Source organism: Sarcophilus harrisii, chromosome 1 (assembly GCF_902635505.1).
Source record: "Sarcophilus harrisii chromosome 1, mSarHar1.11, whole genome shotgun sequence".
Taxonomy (NCBI): domain Eukaryota; kingdom Metazoa; phylum Chordata; class Mammalia; order Dasyuromorphia; family Dasyuridae; genus Sarcophilus; species Sarcophilus harrisii.
The window spans coordinates 72,086,358-72,111,459 of record NC_045426.1 but is presented as its reverse complement, the minus strand read 5'-3'; the positions used below and the strand labels follow the sequence as shown (position 1 = coordinate 72,111,459).

Genomic DNA, 25,102 nt, shown 5'->3' with positions numbered 1-25,102 from the left:
CTGTTTGAAATCCAGTACTAGTAGGCCACTTTTCTTCATGTTGGGTTTTTTTTTTTCATTAATTCCTTGGATATTCTTGACTTCTCTTCTTCCAGATGAATTTTGTTAGTATTTTGTCCAGCTCTATAAATTAATTTTAGTAGTTTGATTGGTATGGTATGGAATAAGTAAATCCATTTAGGTAGAATTATGAGTTTCATAATATAGACTTGGTTTTTCACAAGCAATTGATATTTTTTCCACTTGTTTAGATCTGAATCTGTGTGAAATTTGTGATTGTGTACACATAGTTCCAGGGGTGGGAGGGAGGGAGGGTTGGCACATAGACTTCCAACTATTCATATTGCATATAGTTATTTTGAAATGAAATTTCTTTTTCTATCTCTTGCTGCAGGGTTTTACTGGTAATATAAAAAAGCTGATGATTTAAGTGGGTTTATTTTATAACTGCAATTTAGCTGAAGTTGTTAGTTATTTTGATTAGTTTTTTAGTTAACTATTTTAGGTTCTCTAAATATATTATCATATCAGCTACAAAGAGTGTTCATTTTGTTTCTTTATTGCCTATGCTAATTTTTTCAGTTTCCTTTTCTTATTGCTCTGCCTAGCATTTCCAGCACAACATTGAATAATAATGGTGATAATGGACATTGATTCACCCTGATCTTATGGGGAAGATTTCAATTCATTTCTGTACAAATAATACTTGCTGATGGTTTTAAATAGATTCTTCTTATTGTTTTAAGAAAAGATACATTTATTCCTTCACTTTCTACTGTTTTTAATAGGAATGGGTTCTATTTGTCACAACTTTTTTTTTTCTATTTTTTGAGATAATCATATAATTTTATTGTTTTTGTTATTGATGTGTCAATTATGTGGATAGCTTTCCTAATATTGAACTAGTGTTGATTTTTGGTATAAATTCCACCTGATCATAGTTTATGATCCTTGTTGCCAATTGCTGAAATTTTCTTGCTAGAATTCTATTTAAATTTTTTGCAGCACTTTTCATTAGGGAAATTGATCTTTAGTTTTCTTTCTCTGATGTTGCTCTTCCTAGTTTACTATCAACACCTTATTTGTGTTATTAGGGAATTTGGAAGGACTCATCCCCCTACTATGCCAAAGAGAATAGCCATTGTGAATTCTTCATGTGACTGAATGCCAATTTTTAGTGCTCTCCTAAAGCACATCATTCAGTGCCTATAACTACTTTGCTACCTCAGCTACATCACTGGGTTTAGGGAGTTCATTTTTACAATTTCTTTTTCTAAGATAGGGTAATTTAAGTATTCTGTTTATTGTTAATTGGGCAATTTATATTTTTTGTAAATATTCATCATCCTTCAAATTAGCATTTCAACTAATTTATATAACAACCCTGTGAAAAAGGTAATGATGGGTATTTTTATATACATTTTTACCATTAAGGATACTATGTTACAGAGAGGTCAAGATTTAGAACAACTTGATTTTTGTTGGGGAAGGAACAAAGACAGACATAAGAGTGATATGAACCATTTCCATTTCTAGTTTACAATAGTAAATGTAACCTATTTATTATTTATATCCCTTATACTAATGATTACTAGTCCTATTAGACTATTACAATACTTCCTTAATTGGTCTCCCTGTCTCAACTCCTTCCCTACTCTACATCATTTTTCATAAAGTTGCCTGTGATTTCACTGAATTGAAGATTAAAAGATTTATCACTTCCAATTCAACAAACTCCAGTGACTCCCTTTTGCCTCTTGGATAAATTGAAACTCCTTTATTTGACTTTTAAAGCTCTTCTATTCCTAGTACTAGCTTATTTTTTTCAGACTCACTATATATTCTTCTTCTTCTTGGCTTTAACAGTCCAACCAAATTCACCTTTTCTTTCTTTCTCATACACAGAACTCTATCTGCCATTTCAATGACTCTCATTGTTCATCCATTCTCCATATCTGGAATCATTCTTCCCTCATTGCTGCCTTAAAATTCCTCTCTTCTTTCAAGATGATACTCAAACAGCACCTTCCATAAGAAGCCTATCTGGATTCTCCAAATTTAATTCCCTTTCTTGCTAACTATATCATATTTACTTGTATTTATCTGGATGTATATATGGGTATGAATGTATATTTCATGTGTGTGTATACTTACATGTGTACTTGTCTCTCCTGATAGAATGTAAATTCCTTAAAAATAAGTATTGCAGGGGCAGCTAAGTGGCACAGTGGATAGAGCACTAGCCCTGAAGTCAGGAGGACCTGAGTTCAAATCTGACCTCAAACACGTACCACTTCCTATCTGTGTGACTCTGGGAAAGTCACTTAATCCCAATTACCTCAGGAAAAAAAAAAAAAGCATTGCTTCAATTGAGGTATTTGTGACACATAATACACACTTAACAAATGATTGTTGATTAATTAATGCCTATCATTTAGCATTTTGAAGCTTTGAAGAATTGCAAAATAATAACTAAAGGAAACATACAACTTACTTAGAAAAAAAGTATTTATTCACTACATAATAAGGGGAAGAAAGGTGTCTCATGTTAGAGAAATAGTTTTAAGCTATTTCAAGAACATTAAAAGAACAGGCAAAGATATGGATTTGACTGTCACCTCTAATACTGACTTTATTTAATTTCTAAATTGGTGTACATCTGGCTTTATTAAAAATCTTAGGACCCAACACTGCCTTCCCACCACACAGTAGATATTCATTATATATTTATTGATTTTATGGGGTTTTTTCCTCATAAAGATCTATTAGTCTTGAGAGAGTATTTTGTGGAAGCAGGAGAAAAAGATGACTTATGTGAAATGAACCACCACCTTAATTACCATGTCTCCTCGGAATCCACTGGGTACATGGACCCTGCTCCCAAAAGTCCCAGGAAAACCACTGTTACCATTCTTGCTTCCATCTTATCCTGAAACCTATTCTCCTTTTGTTGAGGTCCAACTTGGCAACTGACTCTATAAGTGCTATAGTCCCTATCTCCTGGAAGTCCCAACTACAGATGATGTGGGAAAGAAAAGTTCTTTTCAAAATACATGCCATTGTCAAACAGCACAATATCAGAAAGAGATGGAGTTTAATCAATGAATGTTGTTTATCCTTCATTTTGAAGAGGACCGGTGATATCACAGGGGATGTCTTGATTTGAATATGAATTGGATTTAAGTAAAGCAGAATTGTGTAGTCATCAGCGTCACACTTTCTTCTTAATTCCTTAAGGTCTATTGGACATACAAAAGTCAATGCAATGGTACAGGATGCAGGATAATCTTGGTGATTTTGATGTCTGGCCAAACTCTAAGCATACCATAGCACCTAGTTCAGCCATTTTCATGGCTATTGGAAAAATTATTCTTAGCTGCCCATTCTACCAAAGAGAGTTTTCACATGCTTGATAGACACCTCCCTAATTCTCTGACAGATTTGAAGCCTGTCAGTTACCTTCAACTTGATTAAGTCCATCTGCTGAAACAGTTTACCAAAGTGTAACCACTGTGCATGCTACAGGTGGACACTTAAGTTGGATGAACAATCCTCAAAAGGGCTTAGCAAACCTTCACATTAGAGATGCTAGTCTTCCCTGAATCTTTTATACAACCTTATCAGTGGATATGACATTGAAGAAGATTTTTTTAACATTTGCCCGATGTTACCCGAAGAACCATTGGACCATTCCATCTGACTTGCTGCTAAAACTTCCTATATTGTTCCCCTGTATTAGAACAATCATCTTGAGAGCAGGGATTATGTTAGTTTTATAGTTGCCTTCATATTACTTACTACGAAGGTCATAACACATTTTTTTCCCCATTCATTCATCATTCATTTATTCAGGGTGATTCCGATGTTAAACAGGGACAGCATGGCACAGAACAAAGAGTTTTGGATTCAAAGTCAGGATAGGTTCAAGCCTTCTTTCTGACATATATATTATGTGGGACCCTAGGCAAGTGTCCCATGCAAACATCTGAAGGCTATAAATTAGAAAAGAACAGATCTGCATTGGTGGAGTTTCCACCTCAGAAACTGTCTTTGACAAAACAGGTCTGGCACTTCAACCTCCCACCCGTCCCCACCTCCACTCCCACTGCAAAGATTGTAGAATACATTGTCAGAATATACTTCTGTAAAAATATTTAAAAGAGAACAATATAATTTCATGCATCTATGGAAAGAAATTGCAATTTCAGCTGCAGGATATTAGATTGAAGGTATGCTCTGAAGGCTTAAAATTATGATAATTGTTTTCTTTTAAAATGTTTAAAATGTTTTGTTTTCCTGGAAGCTTTCCCATTATGTGACTTAGTGGCTCAACTTATTTGATTTAGATTAATTTATATATCTGTATATTTTTTGAATTATAGAAAGGATAGATAATACACACATCATTACTCACAAAAATTTTCATCATTTTATAAAGGCAATTACTTTTAAGAAACATGTTGATTCATAGCTATTTTAAAGCAGCATATGAGAATCTGCCTTTGATGTAAATATTCAAGATATATAACAATTTAGTAAGTATATTTCTTCTCACAAATCCATATTTTAATTTATAAAATAAAATTACAATCTGACCTGTGTCTAATATGGAAACACTACAAATAAATAGTTCTCAAATTCGTTTTTGCTAAAGAATTAAACACTGATAAAATCATTCCTGTAGGCTATTTTAGTTATTAAAATGATCACATTTCTAGGGCCACTTTATTATATGTTAAATGCTCTAGAATTAATTTACTATTCAAGTTTAACATCATTCAATTACATTATCAATCTGACAACGTGCTATTTTGAAAGAAGAAAGTTAAGTTCTTTGTGGATTATATTTGGGAACAGAACACAAGTCTGAATATGTTAAACTTGTGATTATCAGATTGGGCACTAGATGTCCTCCAAGGTTGCAAAGTTTCCTTAAAAAAAACAAAAACAAAAACAAAACCTTCTTTTCTTTTCTTTATTAGTATTTATTATTTTGGTCTTGAAATTTGGTCTTGACATAATTTTCATTTCTCCTCATTTCATGATTTCTCCTCAAACTTTTCCTAAGAAGTCAATTGATTAATATTCTTTTTCTATTTGTAGCAAAATTGGTCTCAGATTTGTCACCACTATATATTAGGCTAGGGTTGATTCAGCCAGTTCTAGCCAGCATATTAGTCTCAAGAAAATTGATAACTTTGATGAACCCTTTCTGTTACTCTTACTCTTTTTGGTGGTTCACTTTTAATTACTTTATTCACTATTCTATAAAGCAAGAATCATTTGATAATTCCCCTGGAAATAGTAGTACTTTTCAAATGATGCCTGGTCATCATTGCACAGAATCACCATATCTCAAAATTACAAAAAAAATCTCAGAGGTCATCTCTTCTAAACTATTCCCCAACAATATCCTGGAATCTAGTTTATCTGAACTTGATGACAGCATCTATGTGCTCTTTTCCTGCCTCTTCACTTTTCTTCGGTCTCATTTTCTCATTGAACATTTCTGTTGTAGTTTGTCTAAAAGTGGTTCTTGTTAGGAAAAAAAAGGCAAAATGAGAAACATGGCAAGAGATGATTTCATTAGAAAGAAAAACATGAATAATAGAGTAACATGACACATAAAAAATAACTAAAAATGGGATTTTAGGCTTTTTAAAAGATATATTATCCCACTATCCTCTGCCCATATAGAGACACATCTGGATTATATCCTAAGTAATGTGTTCAGTTATTAGTACCACATTCAAAGAAGAGCACTAGTAAATTGGTGTGCATTCAGACTAGTTCAGGCATGATATCAAGAAGATCAGATATCATACCAAACCAGAATGTAATAATGCAAGTGAAAGTGTTTATTCTAGGAAAGATAACACTAAGAAGAGATCTAATAAATGGCTGTTACATGAAAGCAAAATTAGACATATTTCTTACTATATAGCTAAAACAAAAGACTTTTTTTTTCATTATACTTAACATTCATCATCAGCCTCAGTTCATTCTGAGCTTTAGTTTACCTATTATTATAGGACTATGCCCCCCTCTCTAATTCACTTCAGTTATTTGCCATTGCCATTTATTTTTCATTTAAAAATCCAATTGATTTATGAAATTTCCATTGCTGTATCCTTCTTCAGGTAGCTTCCTATTGCTTCTTCCTCATAATCATTTGTGTTTGTGCCCTTAAAATTTTGTTCTGGAGAACATGCCATCTCTCCTGTATGGAACTTTAGATAATGAGATCCTAAGGGAACCTTTCTTTGTACTCTTTGAAATCTGTTCACCACTTCAGACTTAAGTCTATCATTTCCCTTTTTGTTATTCAGTCTTTTTTCAATCATTGCTAACTCTATTACCCCATTAAAGTTTTCTTGGCAAAGATACCAGTTTTCCATTTTCTTCTCCAGCCCATTTAACATAAGGGAAATGGGGTTAAATGACTTGCCCAGGTCCCACTAGCAAATGAAGTTGGATTTGAATTCACAAAGATGAGTCTTCCTGAAACAGACCTGCCATTCTATCCACAGCACAACCTATTATCTATTACAAATTTCAAGATAACATAGTTTTTTTCCTTCAAACTTTCACTTATACCTTGATAATCAATAAGGAATTCAGTATTATCTAGTATGGATTTTCTGACTTAAGCAAGGTAGCAGAGAAGAAGTTGTAAAAGATCTGGATTCTCATATCATTTGCATGAATAGTCAGAAATACCTACAAATAAATTTTTTAAAAAGAAAAGGGAAAGGGGAAGGAGGTATAGCTAGATAACCTTATGAGATATGGATAAGAATCTCGAAAAAGGAAAAGGAAGGAATAAGGAAATGAGTGAGCAGAAAACCTGCAATATGATGAATACATGTTATAAATTAAAGATCTCAAAAAGTCACTGAAAAGTGAAAATAACTAATTATAGTCAATCCACACAAAAGGCCTGTAATGACATATTAAGTTATATTTAAAATTCTTTTAAAGGAAATTAAAGCGAATTGGGTATGATTTTTTTATTAAAAAAAGATCTGATATTTATAAAAAGGAATTATCAGGAAAAAAGCAAGATAAAACTAAATCATGAAGTTGGCAATAGAAAACTTGAATAAAACCATAGAAGGTGGAAGACTTTGCAACTTAATATTGATAGAACCATTGGGGAGAGCATGGAGAGACTACATGTAAAGAAAGAGCTTAACTGCCATATTACTTTATTTGTTTTAATCAGGCACAACTTGCATCTCCAAATTTCCCTCCTTGGCCTCTGCCCCAATTGAGAACATAAGAACACAACCCATTATAATCATGTACAGTTATCAAAACAAATTTCCATATTGTCCATGTCCAAAAACAGTTGTATTACTCTGCATTCTGAGTCCTTTATCTCTTTGCTATGTGGATGATAATATGTTTCATCATCAGTCCTTTGGAATCACTATTGATCATTACTCTGTTAAGAGATCAGTCCATAGTATTCCAATAACAGTTACACATAATAACTTGTTCGTCCATTCCCTAATTTGAGGACTCCCTCTCATATTACCATTTTTGTCACCTTAGAGAGCTGTACACACTTTTATGTATCCTTAGAGCTTGTTCTTAGAACTAATGATTCTCTTAATCTATCCTCTTTCAAATTCTCCCTGCCTGTTTTGTTCCTTTCTCTCTTATTTTTCTGTTGAGTGAATTATATTTCTGTACCCAAATTTGTGTATTTTTCTTTCTTTTAACCAAATTATATGAAAGTGAAATTCAAGTGGCAGCCGTTTCCCTCATTCCCTTCCTTCTTGATAGTATAAATGTCTATTTGTACACCTTGACTTAGATCATTTCCCCTAACTTTCTTACCCTTAACTTCCCCTTCCACTAAGTATATTCCTCTTCCTCTCTATATTCTTTTCTTAAAATTATCAAGATATAACAGAACCATTCCAGATCTTTTCTAATTGGACTCTATCAAGCTTGATGGTGATAGAGTTCAGATGACACATGTAACTTTAAAAAAAATTCTATTTTATATACTTTGTCTTCGTTTAGTTATCATTGTTCATTCATATTTACCATTTTATATTCTCTTATATATTGTGTTTGAACTTCAAGTTTTCTATATCTCTGTTCTTTTCATCAGAAAGAAATGCTTGAAAGTCTTCTCTTTTATTAAAGGTCTATTTTATCTGTAGCATTATACTCAGTTTTTCTGGCTGAGTTATTCTGGTCTCTAAGCCCATATTCTTTCTTCTCCCTTATCTTAGTAGCTACTAAATTATGTGCAATGCTGACTGTGAAGCCTTAGTACTTGAATTCTTTTCTGGTTGTTTCGAATATTTTTGATTTGACCTAAAATTCTGAATTTCACTATATTGAAGCTTTCATTTGAGGGTTTCTTATAGAAGGTGATGTTTGATTCTTTCTATTTTCATTTCAGACTCTAGTTCTAAGAGATATATCTAGGCAATTTTATTTTCAGATTTATTAAAATAGGATGTCTGAGTTTTCTTTTGCTTATGGTATTTACATAATATGAAGATTTTTAATATTTTTTCTCCTCAATCTGTTTTCCAGATCATTTGTTTTTGCTGAATACCTTCAATTTTTTTCTATTATTTTGGGATTTTTTCTTTGTTTTAATATTGTTTCATGAGTCATTGGTTTCTATTTGACCCATTCTAATTTGCAGAGTTTGTTGTTTGAGCAAGATTTTATACCTCTTGTTACATATTGTTCATTTCCTTTTCCATTCTTTCTTATATAGCATTCATTTCTTTTCCATTTTCCTCAAATATTCTCATTTAATTTATTTTTTTTAAATTTAACTCTTCCTTGACTTTTCATCATTTTAAGGAATTACCACTGAATTTTTGTGTGGGCTATATTTTTCTCTGAGGTTTTGTTTACAGGTGCTTTTGAATTATTTTCTTCTTTCAGATTCAGTTCCTGCCACTATCTTTTTAATATTGGAATTCCTTTTTTTTCCTAATTCTTCTAAACTACTTCCTAATTTTGAACCAGTCAGGAAGGATAGGACTTCTGGAAGAAAGTTTTAATTTTGTTGCTGCTTTCTAGAAGTTATATTTCTGCAGGTTAGGTTACAAGCTTAGGTTATAAGACTCTCTTCTCCACCTGGGTTCTGAATTCCATTGCTGCTGATACTGGCTTCTAAATTTTCTCCTTTTTTGGTGCACCAATGGCCTACCTAGGAATGCTACCACTATGTACATTTCTCAGTTCACCTTGCATCTGTGCCCACTAAAGAATGGGTGATTAACATGCCAATTTGGATATGTCTCTGTTGCAGTTGTATCGCTCCAGTGGGTATATATCTAGGACCTCTTCCTGCCCTGATACATTACCTACCCTAGGTACATGATTCTGGCCCATGCTTGTCCATAGTGCTCTCTGACTTTCTCTAAGGAGACCTGAACTGGAAAAATTACTTTTTTTCTTGCTGTCTCCATCAGGATGTGATCAGGTATATACATAATTTTGAATACTTTTAGACTGAATTTTCTTGAAGAAACAAAATGGAATGCAAATGGAATGAAAATAGAGAACCCCAAAAAATAGGTTGCCTACATAGAAAACATACCTCTAACAGAAATATATTACATCCTTCTATTAAACTATTTTAAATGAGATGTTTGGGAGCAGGGAGAATTATGTACCAGCTGATTGCAAAAAATCAGAAGCTATAGTTATGGCTTCAGAGCTGAAAGCATTGTAAGAAAGATAAGTTTGAAAACTCTATTTTGATTAAAAGACATTAATAAAACATATCTGTGTTGACTGTATACACATCTAATAGCATGACAACTAACTTTAAAAAAAAATAATTAGGGGAGAAATCTGGGAAGATGGCAAAGTGAATCAGAAATTTCCAAGCTCTCCAGATTTTCCCCACAAACAAAATAAAATTGTGCCTCAGGGGAACATAGACAAGTGAAAAAGAAATAAGACTAGGAAAGGACAGTGGTCTTCCTGGAACAACCTGAAAAGACCCTAAGAAGAACTCTAAGACTAAGAATTAATCATTGTGAATTGTAAATACCTCCAGGCTAGATCCACAGAAAATGGGGAGCCCTGGAGTTAGGTGTGTTCAAAGATAGACTCAACCACAAATACAGAAACTCTCACCTTTAGGGCAGCTGGCAGTGTCAAGGGTCTGAGTCTGGGAAGACTAAGGGAACCTCTGGTATTTAGGAAAGCCAGACTCAGCTGTGCTGCAGAGACTGTAGGTGAGAAGGAACTAGCACATATTAATGAGTGCAAAAACAGTGGGATTGGGAAACTGATAGCTATGGGTACTTAAAATATAAAAAAAAATAGAAGAGAGTGTAAGCATAAGACAAACGAGATCTAGAGAACAAATCAAGAAGAGAAAATATAAGAATATTTTGACTGAAAGCTGTGACTAATGAAAGAATCTTGACACAATAATACAAGAATCAAACAAAATTCTCCTGAAGTGTAGAAAGAGGAAATAGGAAAAAAAAACAAAACCCTCTGATTAACAACTCAAAGAGATCCTATAAAGAAAACAATAGGCATTATTGCTAAATTTTGAAACCACCAGATCAAAGAGATTTACAAGAAACAAACAAAATAATTCAAATGTGCTGGAGCTACAATTGAATTGTGCGATATTTATCCACAGCTATGACACAAAACACAGGTTCTGGAATATTATATATCAACAATCAAAAAAACTAGGGTTATAGCCAAAAATAATTTATCCAGCAAAATTGAGTATATTATTGAACCCCCCCCCCAAAGTGGACATTTAGTGAACTCTCAGATTTTCAAGATTTTGTCTCAAACAAATCTGAACTCAATAGAAAATTTAACATACTTATAAGAACCAACATCAAAAACTAATTTCAAGGGACTCAATAAGGACAGACGGTTTATGCTTTAAACCTGGAAATGTAAGCTATATGCCTAACACTGACATTGGTAATTGGGTAATCCAAAAGAAAGACTGGGGCAGAACTGAATGTGATTTTAAAAAGCCAACCACATATGAAAATGTAATAGTAATTATGCTATATAAATGAGGTACAAAAGAAGAACAGATACAGAGGCATTAGATGGGGGAGAAGGGTTAGCAGTCCTAAAAACTTATTCACATCGGGAATGGGATAAGTAGAAAACTATTATATATATGTATAATAGTTTCCTACTTATTAAAATTTCATATATATGAAATGTTTTCTAATAAGTTATTTTCAAAGTGTGGTTCCTAGGAATTCTTGAGAATCCTTTCAGGGGATCCATGAGGTCAAAACTATTTTCATAATGATGTCAAAAGGTTTTCATTTCTTATACTAATAATATCAAGAGATATAACTCACATAAACAAAAGCTCTTTGGGAATCTTCAATAATTTATAAATATTGAAAGATCTTAAGATCAAGGATTTAAGGATTGTTTAAGGATTGCTATTCTATATGGAAATATCAAAGCATAATGCTTTGATATTTCCATATAGAATAGTAGTTTGTTCAGGGCAACATATGAAGTCTGTCCCATGGCACTGTCTAGATTATGTTCCCCGACCATAATCAGTTACAGGAGATCAGGTTGAATTGGGTGATAATGCAGCTTTCTATAGAGTATTGTTTCTTTCCTTCATCACTTCTTAGGTCAGAGAATAATGACACTGTTAACAATTAAGAATGTCAAAATCTTGTAACAGTACAACACTCATATTTTTAAAGTATTTTCATATCTATTATTTTACTCATACTCCTCATAAAAATCTTGTGATGCTGTTTTTACCAGTGAATCAGCTGAATCAGTGAGGTTAAATAGCTCCCACAGCAGAACCAGAATAGAATCTGGTAGGTATTCTGATTCTTAATTCTACTCTCCTTCTGTTAAATTATACCTCCTCAAAAAGAACAAGTTGCAAATTGACCTGGCATATCTGTCCCTGTTCAAGAAGTTTCAAAGGCTTCTTCTAAAATAATATATACATTCCATAGCTTGCTATTTAAAACCATTCACAATCTAACTCTAACCTAATTTTCCAGGCTTCCCCCTTCCTCTTTTCCTCTCTCCCCGACACATACTCTCTTCTTCACAAATCTGGTCCAGCCAAACTGGTCAATTTACTATTCCCTTAAATTAATGCTTCTTCTTTTTCTTTATACCTTTGCTTAGGCTATCTCCCCCACACATTGTTCACCCCCTTCTCTTCTCTTCCTCTTGGTAACATCCTTCAATATATGTATGTGTATATATATATATATATATATATATATATATATATATATATGTCAAATGCAACTTTCTGCTAGAATGGAGAACATTCATATAGTGCTTTAAGGTTTGCAAGGAACTTTGCAATATTAACTTAGCTTCACAGCAAAACTGTGAGGTAGGTGCTATTACTGTCCCCATTTTACATATGAAAAAACTGAGGTAGCTCAAGGCTAAATTATTTTTCCAAGGTTATATAGCTAATAAATATTTGAGGATGGATTTGAACTGAGGTCCTTCTTTGTATCCTTTTCACCCCTCTATCCCTAATCATAAGTACTCTTTCCCTTTACAATGTCTCTCATAATTACTAATTACATAATTGCTAACAACTAAATGATGTGTTCCCCAATAGAATGTAAATTTCTTACAGGTAGGGACTATTTAATTTCTATGGTAGAATATTCCTACTACTTAGCAGAGTATCTTGCACATGGTAGGAATTCAATAAGAAATGATGTATTTTAAAATTTTTGGAAATATTAAAGCTCTAAATAAATATTAGTCATTACTATAAAATGAGCTAGAGAAGGAAACAGCAATTTCTAGTCTTTACTAAAAAAAAATGGATCAGGAAGAATAAGACAGGACTGAAAAAGACTGAACAAAAACAACAGCTAATGATGATAATAATAGAAATGTATGCTAATTTTTTGAGTTAAATTGGCAAATAAGGAAAGAACAAGAATCAGCCACTTTAAAAATGGCTAAAGGTTAGAGAAAGCTAAAAAAAACTCTTCTAAATCTTACTTGATGGACTGGAACTGAACCATTTTTTTCTAAGGGAGTGGAAAAATAGGGCACCTCAGGGTGGCTCTCAAAGAAAGGATACTCACAGCTGAGTTTCTACAGCTGTTTGCCTTGGGTCATTTTTCCACTGGCACCACCTGTGGGATTTAAAATTGGGTAATTTCTCCACCCAAAGACTAAGCCCCAGGGATCACATGTTTCCTCTTCTCCAACACCATGCCAACTGTGAAACATTACAATTCAAATCTACAATTCAAGCTCTAACTAAAGACAGTGAACTTTTTAATGACCTTACATGCAGGGTTCCCTCTCTACCTCCCTTATTCTCATGCTCCATAATCTCCTTCCCACTCCTTACTCCTGGGGAATCAAACTCAGGTTTACAGCATTTGAGTATAAATTCCTTGAGGGCAGGAACTTACTTCATTTATGTCTTTGTATTGTTTTAGGTGCCTGACAGTAAATATTTTAAATGTTAGCAAGTATTTACAAAGCTTTTAACATGTTCTAGACATTATGCTAAGTGTTGGGTATATATACAAAGAAAAAATAAAAACAATCCCAGTCCTCAAGATGTTTAGATTCTAATGAAAAGATATCATATATAAATAAGAATATGCAAGGTAAATACAAGTGGTAGAACACAATAGAGAGGATGACTCTAAAGCTTGTTGATTGATTTTTCTTTTCCTTTTTTTTTTTATTTAATAGCCTTTTATTTACAGGTTATATGTATGAATAACTTTACAGCATTAACAATTGCCAAACCTCTTGTTCCAATTTTTCACCTCTTACCCCCCACCCCCTCCCCCAGATGGCAGGATGACCAGTAGATGTTAAATATATTAAAATATAAATTAGATACACAATAAGTATACATGACCAAACTGTTATTTTGCTGTACAAAAAGAATCAGACTCTGAAATATTGTACAATTAGCTTGTGAAGGAAATAAAAAATGCACGTGGGCATAAATATAGGGACTGGGAATCCAATGTAATGGTTTTTAGTCATCTCCCAGAATTCTTTCTCTGGGCGTAGCTGGTTCAATTCATTACTGCTCCATTGGAAAGGATTTGGTTGATCTCATTGCTGAGGATGGCCAGGTCCATCAGAACTGATCATCATATAGTATTGTTGTTGAAGTATATAATGATCTCTTGGTCCTGCTCATTTCACTCAGCATCAGTTCGTGTAAGTCTCTCCAGGCCTTTCTGAAATCATCCTGTTGGTCATTTCTTACAGAACAGTAATATTCCATAATTTTCATATACCACAATTTATTCAGCCATTCTCCAACTGATGGACATCCATTCAGTTTCCAGTTTCTAGCCACTACAAAAAGGGCTGCCACAAACATTCGTGCACATACAGGTCCCTTTCCCTTCTTTATAATCTCTTTGGGATATAATCCCAGTAGTAACACTGCTGGATCAAAGGGTATGCACAGTTTGATAACTTTTTGAGCATAGTTCCAAACTACTCTCCAAAATGGTTGGATTCGTTCACAACTCCACCAACAATGCATCAATGTCCCAGTTTTCCCGCATCCCCTCCAACAATCATCATTATTTTTTCCTGTCATCTTAGCCAATCTGACAGGTGTGTAGTGGTATCTTAGAGTTGTCTTAATTTGCATTTCTCTGATTAATAATGACTTGGAGCATCTTTTCATATGACTAGAAATAGTTTCAATTTCTTCATCTGAGAATTGTCTGTTCATATCCTTTGACCATTTTTCAATTGGAGAATGGCTTGATTTTTTTATAAATTAGAGTTAATTCTCTATATATTTTGGAAATGAGGCCTTTATCAGAACTTTTGACTATAAAAATATTTTCCCAGTTTATTGCTTCCCTTCTAATCTTGTCTGCATTAGTTTTGTTTGTACAAAAACTTTTCAGTTTGGTATAGTCGAAATTTTCTATTTTGTGATCAGTAATGATCTCTAGTTCTTCTTTGGTCATAAATTCCTTCCCCTTCCACAGATCTGAGAGGTAAACTATCCTGTGTTCCTCTAATTTATTAATAATTTCATTCTTTATGCCGAGGTCATGAACCCATTTTGACCTTATCTTGGTGTACGGTGTTAAGTGTGGATCAATGCCTCGTTTCTGCCATATTAGTTTCCATTTTTCCCAGCAGTTTTTGTGTTGATTGATTTTTCAATCACAGCTATTTCAGCTGCCATTGTCCTACTACCTATGCTAAGACTTTCTGGATAACCTGCTGCTATTTAGGAGTGACTAATGTTCTTGAAGGTTACCCACTCCCTTCTTCCTAGGAGTCACCAAGAAAGAGTTCCTTCCTGCCAGAGCCCAGTGAACCAGGTCTCCACAAGAGGTCCTAATATGTAAGACCTTTCTATCTATCTTTCCTAACAAAAATTTCTGGATCTAGAGTGAAAAAAATCATTGCCATAGTTTTTAAGCAAAAATATACTCTAAAAACATGTTGTAATAAAATTAAATGATATTAGTAGTACCAAACTATATTATAGTTTGGTATATTATAAAACTATATTATAAAGCAGCAATCATCAAAGCCATTTGGTACTGGTTAAGAAATAGAGTGGTGGACCACTGGAATAGATTAGACACACATGATACAATAATCAAGCTCTATAGTAATCTAGTATTTCATAAACCCCCAAGCTCCAGCTTCTGGAATAAGAACTCACTATTTGACAAAAATTGCTGGAAAAATTGGGAAATAGTACGTCAGAAAATCGGCATAGATCTACATCTCACAGTCCATTCCAAAATAAGGTCAAAATGAGTATATGGTTTGGGTGTAAGGGATGATACCATACACAGATTAGGAGAACAAGGGATAATTTACCTATCAGATCTTTGGAGAAGGGACCAAAGAAGAACTGGAGAACATTATGAAAGGCAAAATGAACAATTTTGAATACATTAAATTAAAAAAGTTTTGCACAAACGAAACCAACAGAAAAGGTTAAAAAGGAAGTACAAAACTGGGAAAACATCTTTATAACCAGCATTTCTGATAAAGGTCTAATTTCTAAAATATATAAAGAATCCTGTTAAATTTATAAAAATACAAGTCATTTCCCCAAATGACAAATAGTCAAAGAATACTAACAGATAATTTTCAAATGATGAAATTAAAGCCTTTTATAGTTATATGAAAAAATGCTCTAAATCACTATTGATTAGAGAAATGCAAATTAAAACTCTGAGGTACCACCTCATACTTCTCATACTTGGCTAAAATGACAGGAGAAGAGAATGATAAATATTGGAGAGATATGGAAAAACTGGGACATTAATGTATTGTTTTGTTTTGTTTTTCCCATGGGGATAAGTGTTTATTTTTTTTATAGTAACTTTTTATTGACAGAACTCATGCCAGGATAATTTTTTTTACAACATTATCCCTTGCACTCACTTCTGTTCCGATTTTTCCCTCCTGCCCTCCACCCCCTCCCCTAGATGGCAAGCAGTCCTATATATGTTGAATATGTCGTAGAATATCCTAGATACAATGTATGTGTGCAGAACCAAACAGTTCTCTTGTTGCACAGGGAGAATTGGATTCAGAAGGTAAAAATAACCCGGGAAGAAAAACAAAAATGCAAACAGTTTACATTCGACATTAATGTATTGTTGGCAGAGTTGTGAAATGATCCAACCATTCTAGAGAGCAATTAGGAACTATCCCCAAAGAATTATCAAACTCTGCATACCCTTTGACCCAGTAGTGCTACTAATGGGCTTATATCCCAAAGAGATCTTAAAGGAGGGAAAGAGGCCCATATGTACAAAAATGTTTGTAACAGCTCTTTTTATGGTAGCAAAGAATTGGAAAATGAGAAGATGCCCATCAATTGGGGAATGGCTGAACAAGTTGTGGTATATGAAGGTAATGGAATATTGTTGTTTTACAAAAATAATGACCAAGCTGATATGAACTGAGGCTGAGCAAAACAAGCAGAACCAGGAATATATTATACACAATAACAGCAACAAGACTTGGCTCTTTTCAGTGGTTCAGTCATTCAAAGCAATCCCAATAGACTTTGGATGGAAAATGCCACACCCAGAAAAAGAACTAAGGAAACTGGATGTAAATCAATTCATGTTATGTTTATTTCTTTTTTTGTTTTTTTTGTTTTTTATCTCTCCCATGGTTTTTCCTTTTCTCTCCCAATATAATTCATAAAATATTATGTATTAAATAAATTTACTGGAAAAATAAATTAAATTATTTATTTTGTTTTTCCCTTTCACAAACAAAATAAAGGCTCATCCCAAGCTAATTTACTGTTTAGAACAAGCAAGAGCCAGAGTCAGTGAAAGAAGCAGATCTGGAATGGGAAACATACACACACACGTACATATACATACACACATATTCTTGAGAACAAAGAAATTGGAAGATAATGGGGAAATTTTTAAGATTAAAAAGGATAACAGGAATTAGAAGAAAATAGAGAAAAAGCAAGATGGTCATCTTCTTGTTTCTTTCTTTCCCAAGATTATTTAATCCCTTCATTGTCTCTTTTGTCATGATTCAGGAGCAAAAAAATAATAATAATAATAAAAATAAGTGGTTGTAAAATTAGGGGACCAACTATTAACTTTTTTTTCTTTCATAAATCAAATCAGGCCTCTTACAACTAGAAAGAAAATGAGCAACTTATCTTGCCTTGTGTCAGTGCCACATGATTTTCACATCCAGGAATAAAAATCATACAAAAGGTTATGATTCAGTGAATCAGAATGAAATTTACAACCTCTTCAGTTAAAATTAGCTGGGGCTTCCCTCTGAGATCCACAAATGGGGGCAGTATTGGATCATGCACAGAAGCTAAAAATTCCTTTGCCAGTCTTTTTCAGCTCCTCAGTTCACTTTGAGAATGTTTCCATCCCTCTTTAACAAGCCACTGAGCACAATCAGGCAGTCACACAGTGCCCCAAGCTAGAGTGATGGATGCTTGTTGGACACCACATTCTGATGGGTGCATCAAGACTGAGAAATAGCACTTTTTTCATATGCCTGCTCCAAGCTTAAGCAAAAATGAATTGTGATCTATATCAGTAATGCCTTTTTTTCTTATTTATCAAATCACCAAAATAAATCAGCTTATTGTGCTCTTCCTCTTCTATTCATTTCTCAAAACTAAACAAACAATTCTAAATTCAGTCTGCTGGTTCCAATCATCATGTCTACATATATACATATGTGTGTACATACACTATATTCCCAAAGTCTTAGTGCAGTTTGAAGCTATTTTGGACTTAAAAATGCATTTAGATTTCTGGGAAACCTTGTATGTACATATAGATACCACATGTATGTATATTTCCATGCACAACATTATTTTTTAAAATCTAATCATTCAAAATCTGTTTATAGAGAATCTAGCATGATTACCAAGCTTTTTACATTAAGTTCTTTCTTTTATGAAAGCCCTGCAATAGGAGACTGTGATCTAAGTGATATATTTTAATTCTGCAGGTGTTTTAGGGTGAGTGGAAAAAAACTCCAGCACAGTTGATGGGGATTTCCTTTGTAATATGCATGGAAGCTTTAATTAATGCTTGGGGAGACAGACATACTTCAATAATTTTGCTTTACTCTTGTTACTTCTCTTACTTGCCACCACTTTTGTATAAGGAAATCCCTAATTAAATCTCAAGGCCAGTGGTCAACATTTGGACAATGACAATCCATACAAACAAACCTGGAATTGTTTTCTCAGTCAATTATGTGCTATATATATGTCTAAACTACTCTATCTCATTTACTGATTTTTAAATGTATTTTTTAGATACACATGATCACAATATCACATTTTAAAAATCCCATGAAACCCTAGCAAGCTATACTATTTATTTCACCATTGTTATTGACTTCATTCTCTTCTTTATGTTAGTTTTTAGGATGGTCAGTGTAAGTCATTCAACAAACATTAATTAAAGGCTTACTATATACCATGCTAGATTAATGAAGGATAAAGTCATATTCCAGAATTCACTTTCTTCCAGGAGTAGATGAACAAAAACAACAGTAACTAATATAGACCAGTACCAATTAAATTATATAATCATTTATTGATGTTGTTCACTTGTTGCAATCACATCTGAGTCTTTATTACCTCTTCAGGGTTTTCTTGGCAAAGATAGTAGAGTGGTTTGTCATTTTCTTCTTCAGTACATTTTACATATGAGGAAATTGAGGCAAATTGTTAAATCACTTGTCTAGAGTCACATAAGGTAGATTGGAACTCAGGTCTTCTTGATTCAATTTCCAATGCTCACACTAAGGTGCCACTTCGTTGCCCCCTCAATAATAATTGCTTATTACCTATTATATAACCTATTGCATAACAAGCAGTACCAGGAATTAAAAACAAAAAGACAAAAGTGAGAAATAGTCTCTGCTCTCAGTGATCTTACATTCCATTGTTCATAAGACATGAAGTGATTGCTTGCCACAAAATGCACAAATTCATTCACTTTATATTCACTATTTGACATCAATCCATCCTTTCTTCATCTTCAATTACCCTTCTTTATATATCCTGCAGCCCCACCAAAATGAACTATTTGTCATGCCCTGAGAACACAATTGGTCCTTTTTTTTTTTCTTTTGCTCATAGAATCCTAGATTTAGAACTGAAAGAGATGTTTAAGATCATCTAACCCATTCATTACAGGTGAGGAAACTGATTTCCAAAGAAGTAATCTGTCCAAGAACCAATGGTACTAAGTAACAGAGCAGGCTGTTGAACCAGGTCCTCTGCACATATAGAACTCTTTATTCTTTGAGTGGGTACACTTAGAGTTAAATAGAAAGCATCTACTTGTGAGTAATCCATGGGTGGGGTCTTTGTTTAACTTTGGATGAGGTTTTGGTCATTTCTCCTCCTTTTCATTTTGACTCTGCCACAGTGCAGTAATGAGGAACCAAAGGAGAGGATCACCAAGAGAGACGTCACACTGACAGAAAGAGATCCTACTGATGAGAAGTTGGAACCACATAAAATAACTTGGCACAAGCCAAGTTTGTAACCTTGTATCTGTGTCTCTGTTTTGTCACTGTGGTATAGAATGTTTTTTCTTTCTGAGAAAATGCAAAAGAAATAAGAAAGGTGATGATGAAAACAGATACTTTGAACTAAAGTCTCCTGTTTATTATTTAAAACATATAGTTATTGAAATTTTCAGAAATGTAAGTGTCAGATTCATATACTATCAAGACTAGGAGGGACCTCAGAGGATACTAAGTCCAGAATGCTCTCAACAATACACCCAACAAATAGTTTATTCTTTGCTTGAAGATCTCAAGTGTGAGGCTGCTCACTATTTTTAGGCAGCTGAATCTGCCTCTAGATAAATCTAATAATTGCTAAAAACAAACAAACAAAAACAAACAAACAAAAAAACTACTATTTTTCTCCTAATTGCCAAAAATCAATCTTTTAGCCACTTTGACAGACATCATTTCCACATGAGGGCACTTCAAGCACTTGACCAATCCTTTCCTCTAAATATTTTCTATTCCAAGCTAAATGACTTCAGCTTCTTCTTACATTTGATGATGCTTGTATGACATGATCTCAAATTCTTTTACTATCTCAGTCACTCCACTCTGGACTCTTTATAGTTTATTACTATCCTTCCTACAAAGTGGCCTTCCAAAATGATCTTAGGACTTAGGCAGAATACAGTGGAAATCTCACTTGCCCTTCTTTCTCCAACTAGATTGACAGCCTTTCAAGGGCAGAGATATTATCTTCTACTTGTTTACATTTCCCACATTATACAACATAATGCCTTGCACATGACAAGAACCAGTCAATGACTACTTGCTGATTTTTATTTCACAGATACATTATTATGAGTATTATTATACAATAATAATATTCAACATTATCTATAACTTTAAGGTTTGAGAATACTTAAGAAAGGTTATCTCATAACTTAAGTAGTACTTGAAAAACAGTATATGTTCAATAAATGCTTATTAATTGATCCTTACATTTATCCTGTGTATTATTATCCCTACTTTAGAGAGGAGAAAAATTAGGTTGAGAGAAGTTGTAACAGCTCAAAAATTTCTGAGGATGGATTTGAACTCAGATTTTTCTGTCTGAAATCTAGCACTTTACACACTTCACCACCTTCCTAAATTTATTTTATCCTACTAATCCAGAAGGCACTTATTCTGAATCCCCAACTTTCTAAGGTGAGAGTCTTTAATCTGGGTCCAAGAATTAATCTTTAAAAATATTTTTTTAAACTGTGTTTCAATATAATTGATTTCTTTAGTGATCTTATGTTGTTTATGCCTTTAAAAACATTGTTCTGCAAAGGGTTTCCACAGTCTTCACTAGACTGCCAAATGAGTCTATGACATAAAATAAAGTTAAAAAACATCTGCTCTAAGATATTGCTGATTATCTGGATAAGCTTTTTGTTATTGACATTGTTGTTGTTAAATGCCTGTGGATAACAGTGAATATTGAAAAGACCAAAGTTAATACCACAAAGTCTAGAATCAATACCACAAAGTCCTTGCAACATGGATCATGACAGCTACATATTGTAGAACCCCTTAAGTGTTTCATTCAGAGAATATTCACTTTTATTTGACATAATTTTAAAAAGCTTTACTTTCTGGTTCCCCAAACCCAGGCAGAATGCTATCAGGAAATTAGAAAGTTGATTGAGAGAAGGAACTGTTAGAGATAAGCCCAGTGACAACAGCATGAAGTAAAAGCTGATAGTCTTACTGCAAAGAAGAGGCAGAAAATCAATTAAAAAAAGACACAAAAACTCAAAAGCCCAATAGTCTGGTTCCATTTAATAGAATAGTCCCTGAGGCCATTAATATATTATTGCATAAGATTAATTATCCAATATATTTGGCTTCAGAAAATTTGAAATATGTGATAATTTTCATTTTACTTTTAAAATGTTTCATTGAGGACTTTTATTTTTACATGATAGTCATTTTGAAAATTAGCCCCAACCACTCTCACATTCAACATTCCCTTGTAACAAAGAAATTGGATTGGATTAACAAATATGTGATATATCTAACATCGTATATAGAATTCTGCATTTGGCCAAGATGAAGTAGGTTTGTTTTATTTTCTGTTTCCCATAATCAAGATTGGTTTTTATTATTATTCAAAGCTAGTCCTCCTTTTACAATGTTTTTCCTTTACATTATTTTGTATTAGCTTTCCTTTATACTACTATATCTCTAGTGTACGCTGTTTCTATTTACTTCATTGTACAATGCTTCATTTGTCTTCCTAGGAATTCTTCATATATGTAAAATAATATCTTTACACTCATATATCACATTTATCCAGCCATTTCCTAAACAATGGGTGCCCACCTTGTAATATATTTTATAAAAAGTACCATCAAAAATAAATACTTTTTAAAATCTTTGCATTTTAAGTGAATTAAGTATTCTTTGGGAAACTCATCCATGTAAAATAATTCATCCTTCAGTGATATTGGATAAAGGGAGAATAATGACAGTGGGCAATATGGTAAAAAGAACACTGAACTAGAATTCTAGTCTAGACACCTGGATCTAATCTTTGTACAGCCATAAATTAGCTTTGGGACTTTGTGTAAATCTCATTGTCTTTTATAGTCTGTTTACTCATTTTCAAAATGAAGGAATTTAAATATATCTTTAAGGTTCCTTCTGAATCTAAAGTCTTGCCGCTACATCACAATTTAGAGAGCCTCTATATTCATTTCTCCTAATTAGCTAACTTTTATTGTAATAAACTAGGAACTTAGTAGATGTTGATTGTAGCATCTACTAATGTATGATTAGTTCTGAAGAACTAATGTGTCTTTTCACACTACACATATCTTTTATATAAACTTTTCCAATTTCTTACTTACTTTTTATCCATGTTTTTTATCTTGGCGATAGACTGGTAGAGAGAATACTCACATGGAAGAAATCAAGATTTGTGGGAATGTGGTGTAATAGGAAAAGTGGCTTCAGTTTTTTCATCTGTAAAATGAGGGTATTGGAATTAGAAAATCTAGAAAGTCCTTTTCAAACTCTTAAATCTTTTTTGAAATTATAGACTGTGAAATAAGTTTTTATATTCATTTTATCTAATTTACCTAATTTTCATCTTAATCCTATGAATTACTTATGAAAATAATTATTTAGAGTATTTTTTGGCATTAGAATTGTTTCTCTCTTTAAACAAGCTATTGACAGAATATATACAATGAGAGAGACCCCAATTATTCTCTCTTCCTGTCATCTCTTTTCCCTTTTTCTTCTTTCTTTTTTGCCTCATTTTTTGGGTAGGATATTAAATGAAATTGACATAGACTCATATATTACTCTATTAAAATTAACAGTTCATATTTTAAGACTATTCTAAATCACTTATACAGAATACAGTGTCACAAGTTAACAGTTTGAAAAATAACAAAGCTAATGCAAATATAATGGTTTTGAGGACAAATATTCAAATTAGCATTGCCAAGTTATATATGAACTTGATGCCTGATATTTTTGTAAACCACTAGTTCCTGGTTTTTCCTTCTTAGGAAATGTCATTTTTGACAATGAAGCATAGTTGTAAAATGTATGCAAATTCTAAATAATAGGAAAAGGGAATACTGCAGTTGATGTTTTGAACATTGTAAGGGTTTGTGTGTGTTTGTGTGTGAGAGAAAGAGAGAGTTAGAGAAAGAGAGACAGAGAAAGAGAAAAGATAGATAGATAGGGAGAGAGAGAGAGAGAAAGAGAGAAAGAGAAAGAGAGAGAGAGAATCCTTATTTTTTTTTAATCTCAGAACAGGAGGAAATTGACATTTCTATGTATGATAATGCCACAGATTTATATCCTTCATCCCAGTTTCAGCAATCAGAATCCCATTTCCTCAAATTTAGAAGGAAAAAAATATAGGTTATAATTCTTTTCCCCTTCTCTTCTTAAAAAAGGCCTTTTTTTACATTTTACTTTCTTAATGTCTTTCCCTCCTTCTTTTTTGACTTTATTCTTCAGCTCTGCAAATATTCCAGGATATGCTGGCAAGGTTCATTTCACAGCCACCCACCCAGCAAATTCTGATATTCCACCAACAGTCCCAGACACAAGTTCAGCAATTCGGCGGTAAGTGCAAAGACGATTATTCAATTTGTTCAGATACATTAGAGAGAGAATCCTAATTATGGTTATTTCATTAAAGAACAATTAAATACTAAAAACGAATTTGCTTTGGTTAAAAAAAATGGAGGAGTCACTTTTTTTCCATGAAAAAGAATGGGTTTAATTTTCACACTTCAAGGGATCAGTATCAGTCTTCACACATCAGTGTTTAAAAAGTTGGTGTATGTGGAAAGAAGAATGCTCTTGCTTCGCTTTAGCTTGGACTCAACCCTGCTAGTTAGACTTACAGTTCTGTATTTCAACCCATGTACCTGCATTAACTAAATAAATGCATGCTGTTTAGAAGGCATGTACATTTTTCATTTGTCTGTGAATCACTTTTTTTTTTCTGGGAATAATTGCATTATTTCTCAGAAAACAGAAAATTCTATTGAAGATAATAACCATCTTTCAAACATCACATTTACAAATTGAAAAGAACAGCTGTTAGATGCTAGCTTACTGAAGGCTCGTTAGTTTGAAGCTGCCAGTAAAGAAACAAACCGCTTTATTGCTCATTATAATTCAAATTTGAAAGCACTTGCTAGAAGGCTTGGTCTTGAAAATAAAATAATGTATTGCTGAAAATGTAGATCAGGTCTTAAATAGATTCAGATTGACTTTTTTGCAGTTAAATGCAATGTTGTAATCTAGGGCAGGTCATTACTCTGACCTTATAGGACCTCTAGAATCCCATCGACTCATCAAAGAGCCTTTCTTTTAGATATCCTTGGTGATCTTTCCTTGACCAGTACAGAGATGGCCATTGAATTAATAGTGATTTTTTGAAACACTGCCTTCAAATGACTATGAGGGTTCAAATGTGAATATGTTTGCTGGGACCTGTGGATTTCCATTAAGTGTATAAATTAGTGACATTTTGACTCCTGGTTTTAATTTGATAGAGTAAAGAAAC

General features: G+C 33.2%; 1 protein-coding gene across 1 annotated transcript in view; it reads left to right on the top strand.

The window, feature by feature from the left end:
• The window catches only part of SPATA48 (spermatogenesis associated 48), an 86,861-nt gene that overhangs the window by 50,690 nt on the left and 11,069 nt on the right, over positions 1 to 25,102 (top strand). Inside the window, exon 8 of the mRNA XM_031957221.1 lies at positions 24,043 to 24,150. Within this exon, the coding sequence (XP_031813081.1) occupies positions 24,043 to 24,150 (108 nt within the window). The remainder of the gene's footprint in view (positions 1 to 24,042; positions 24,151 to 25,102) is intronic.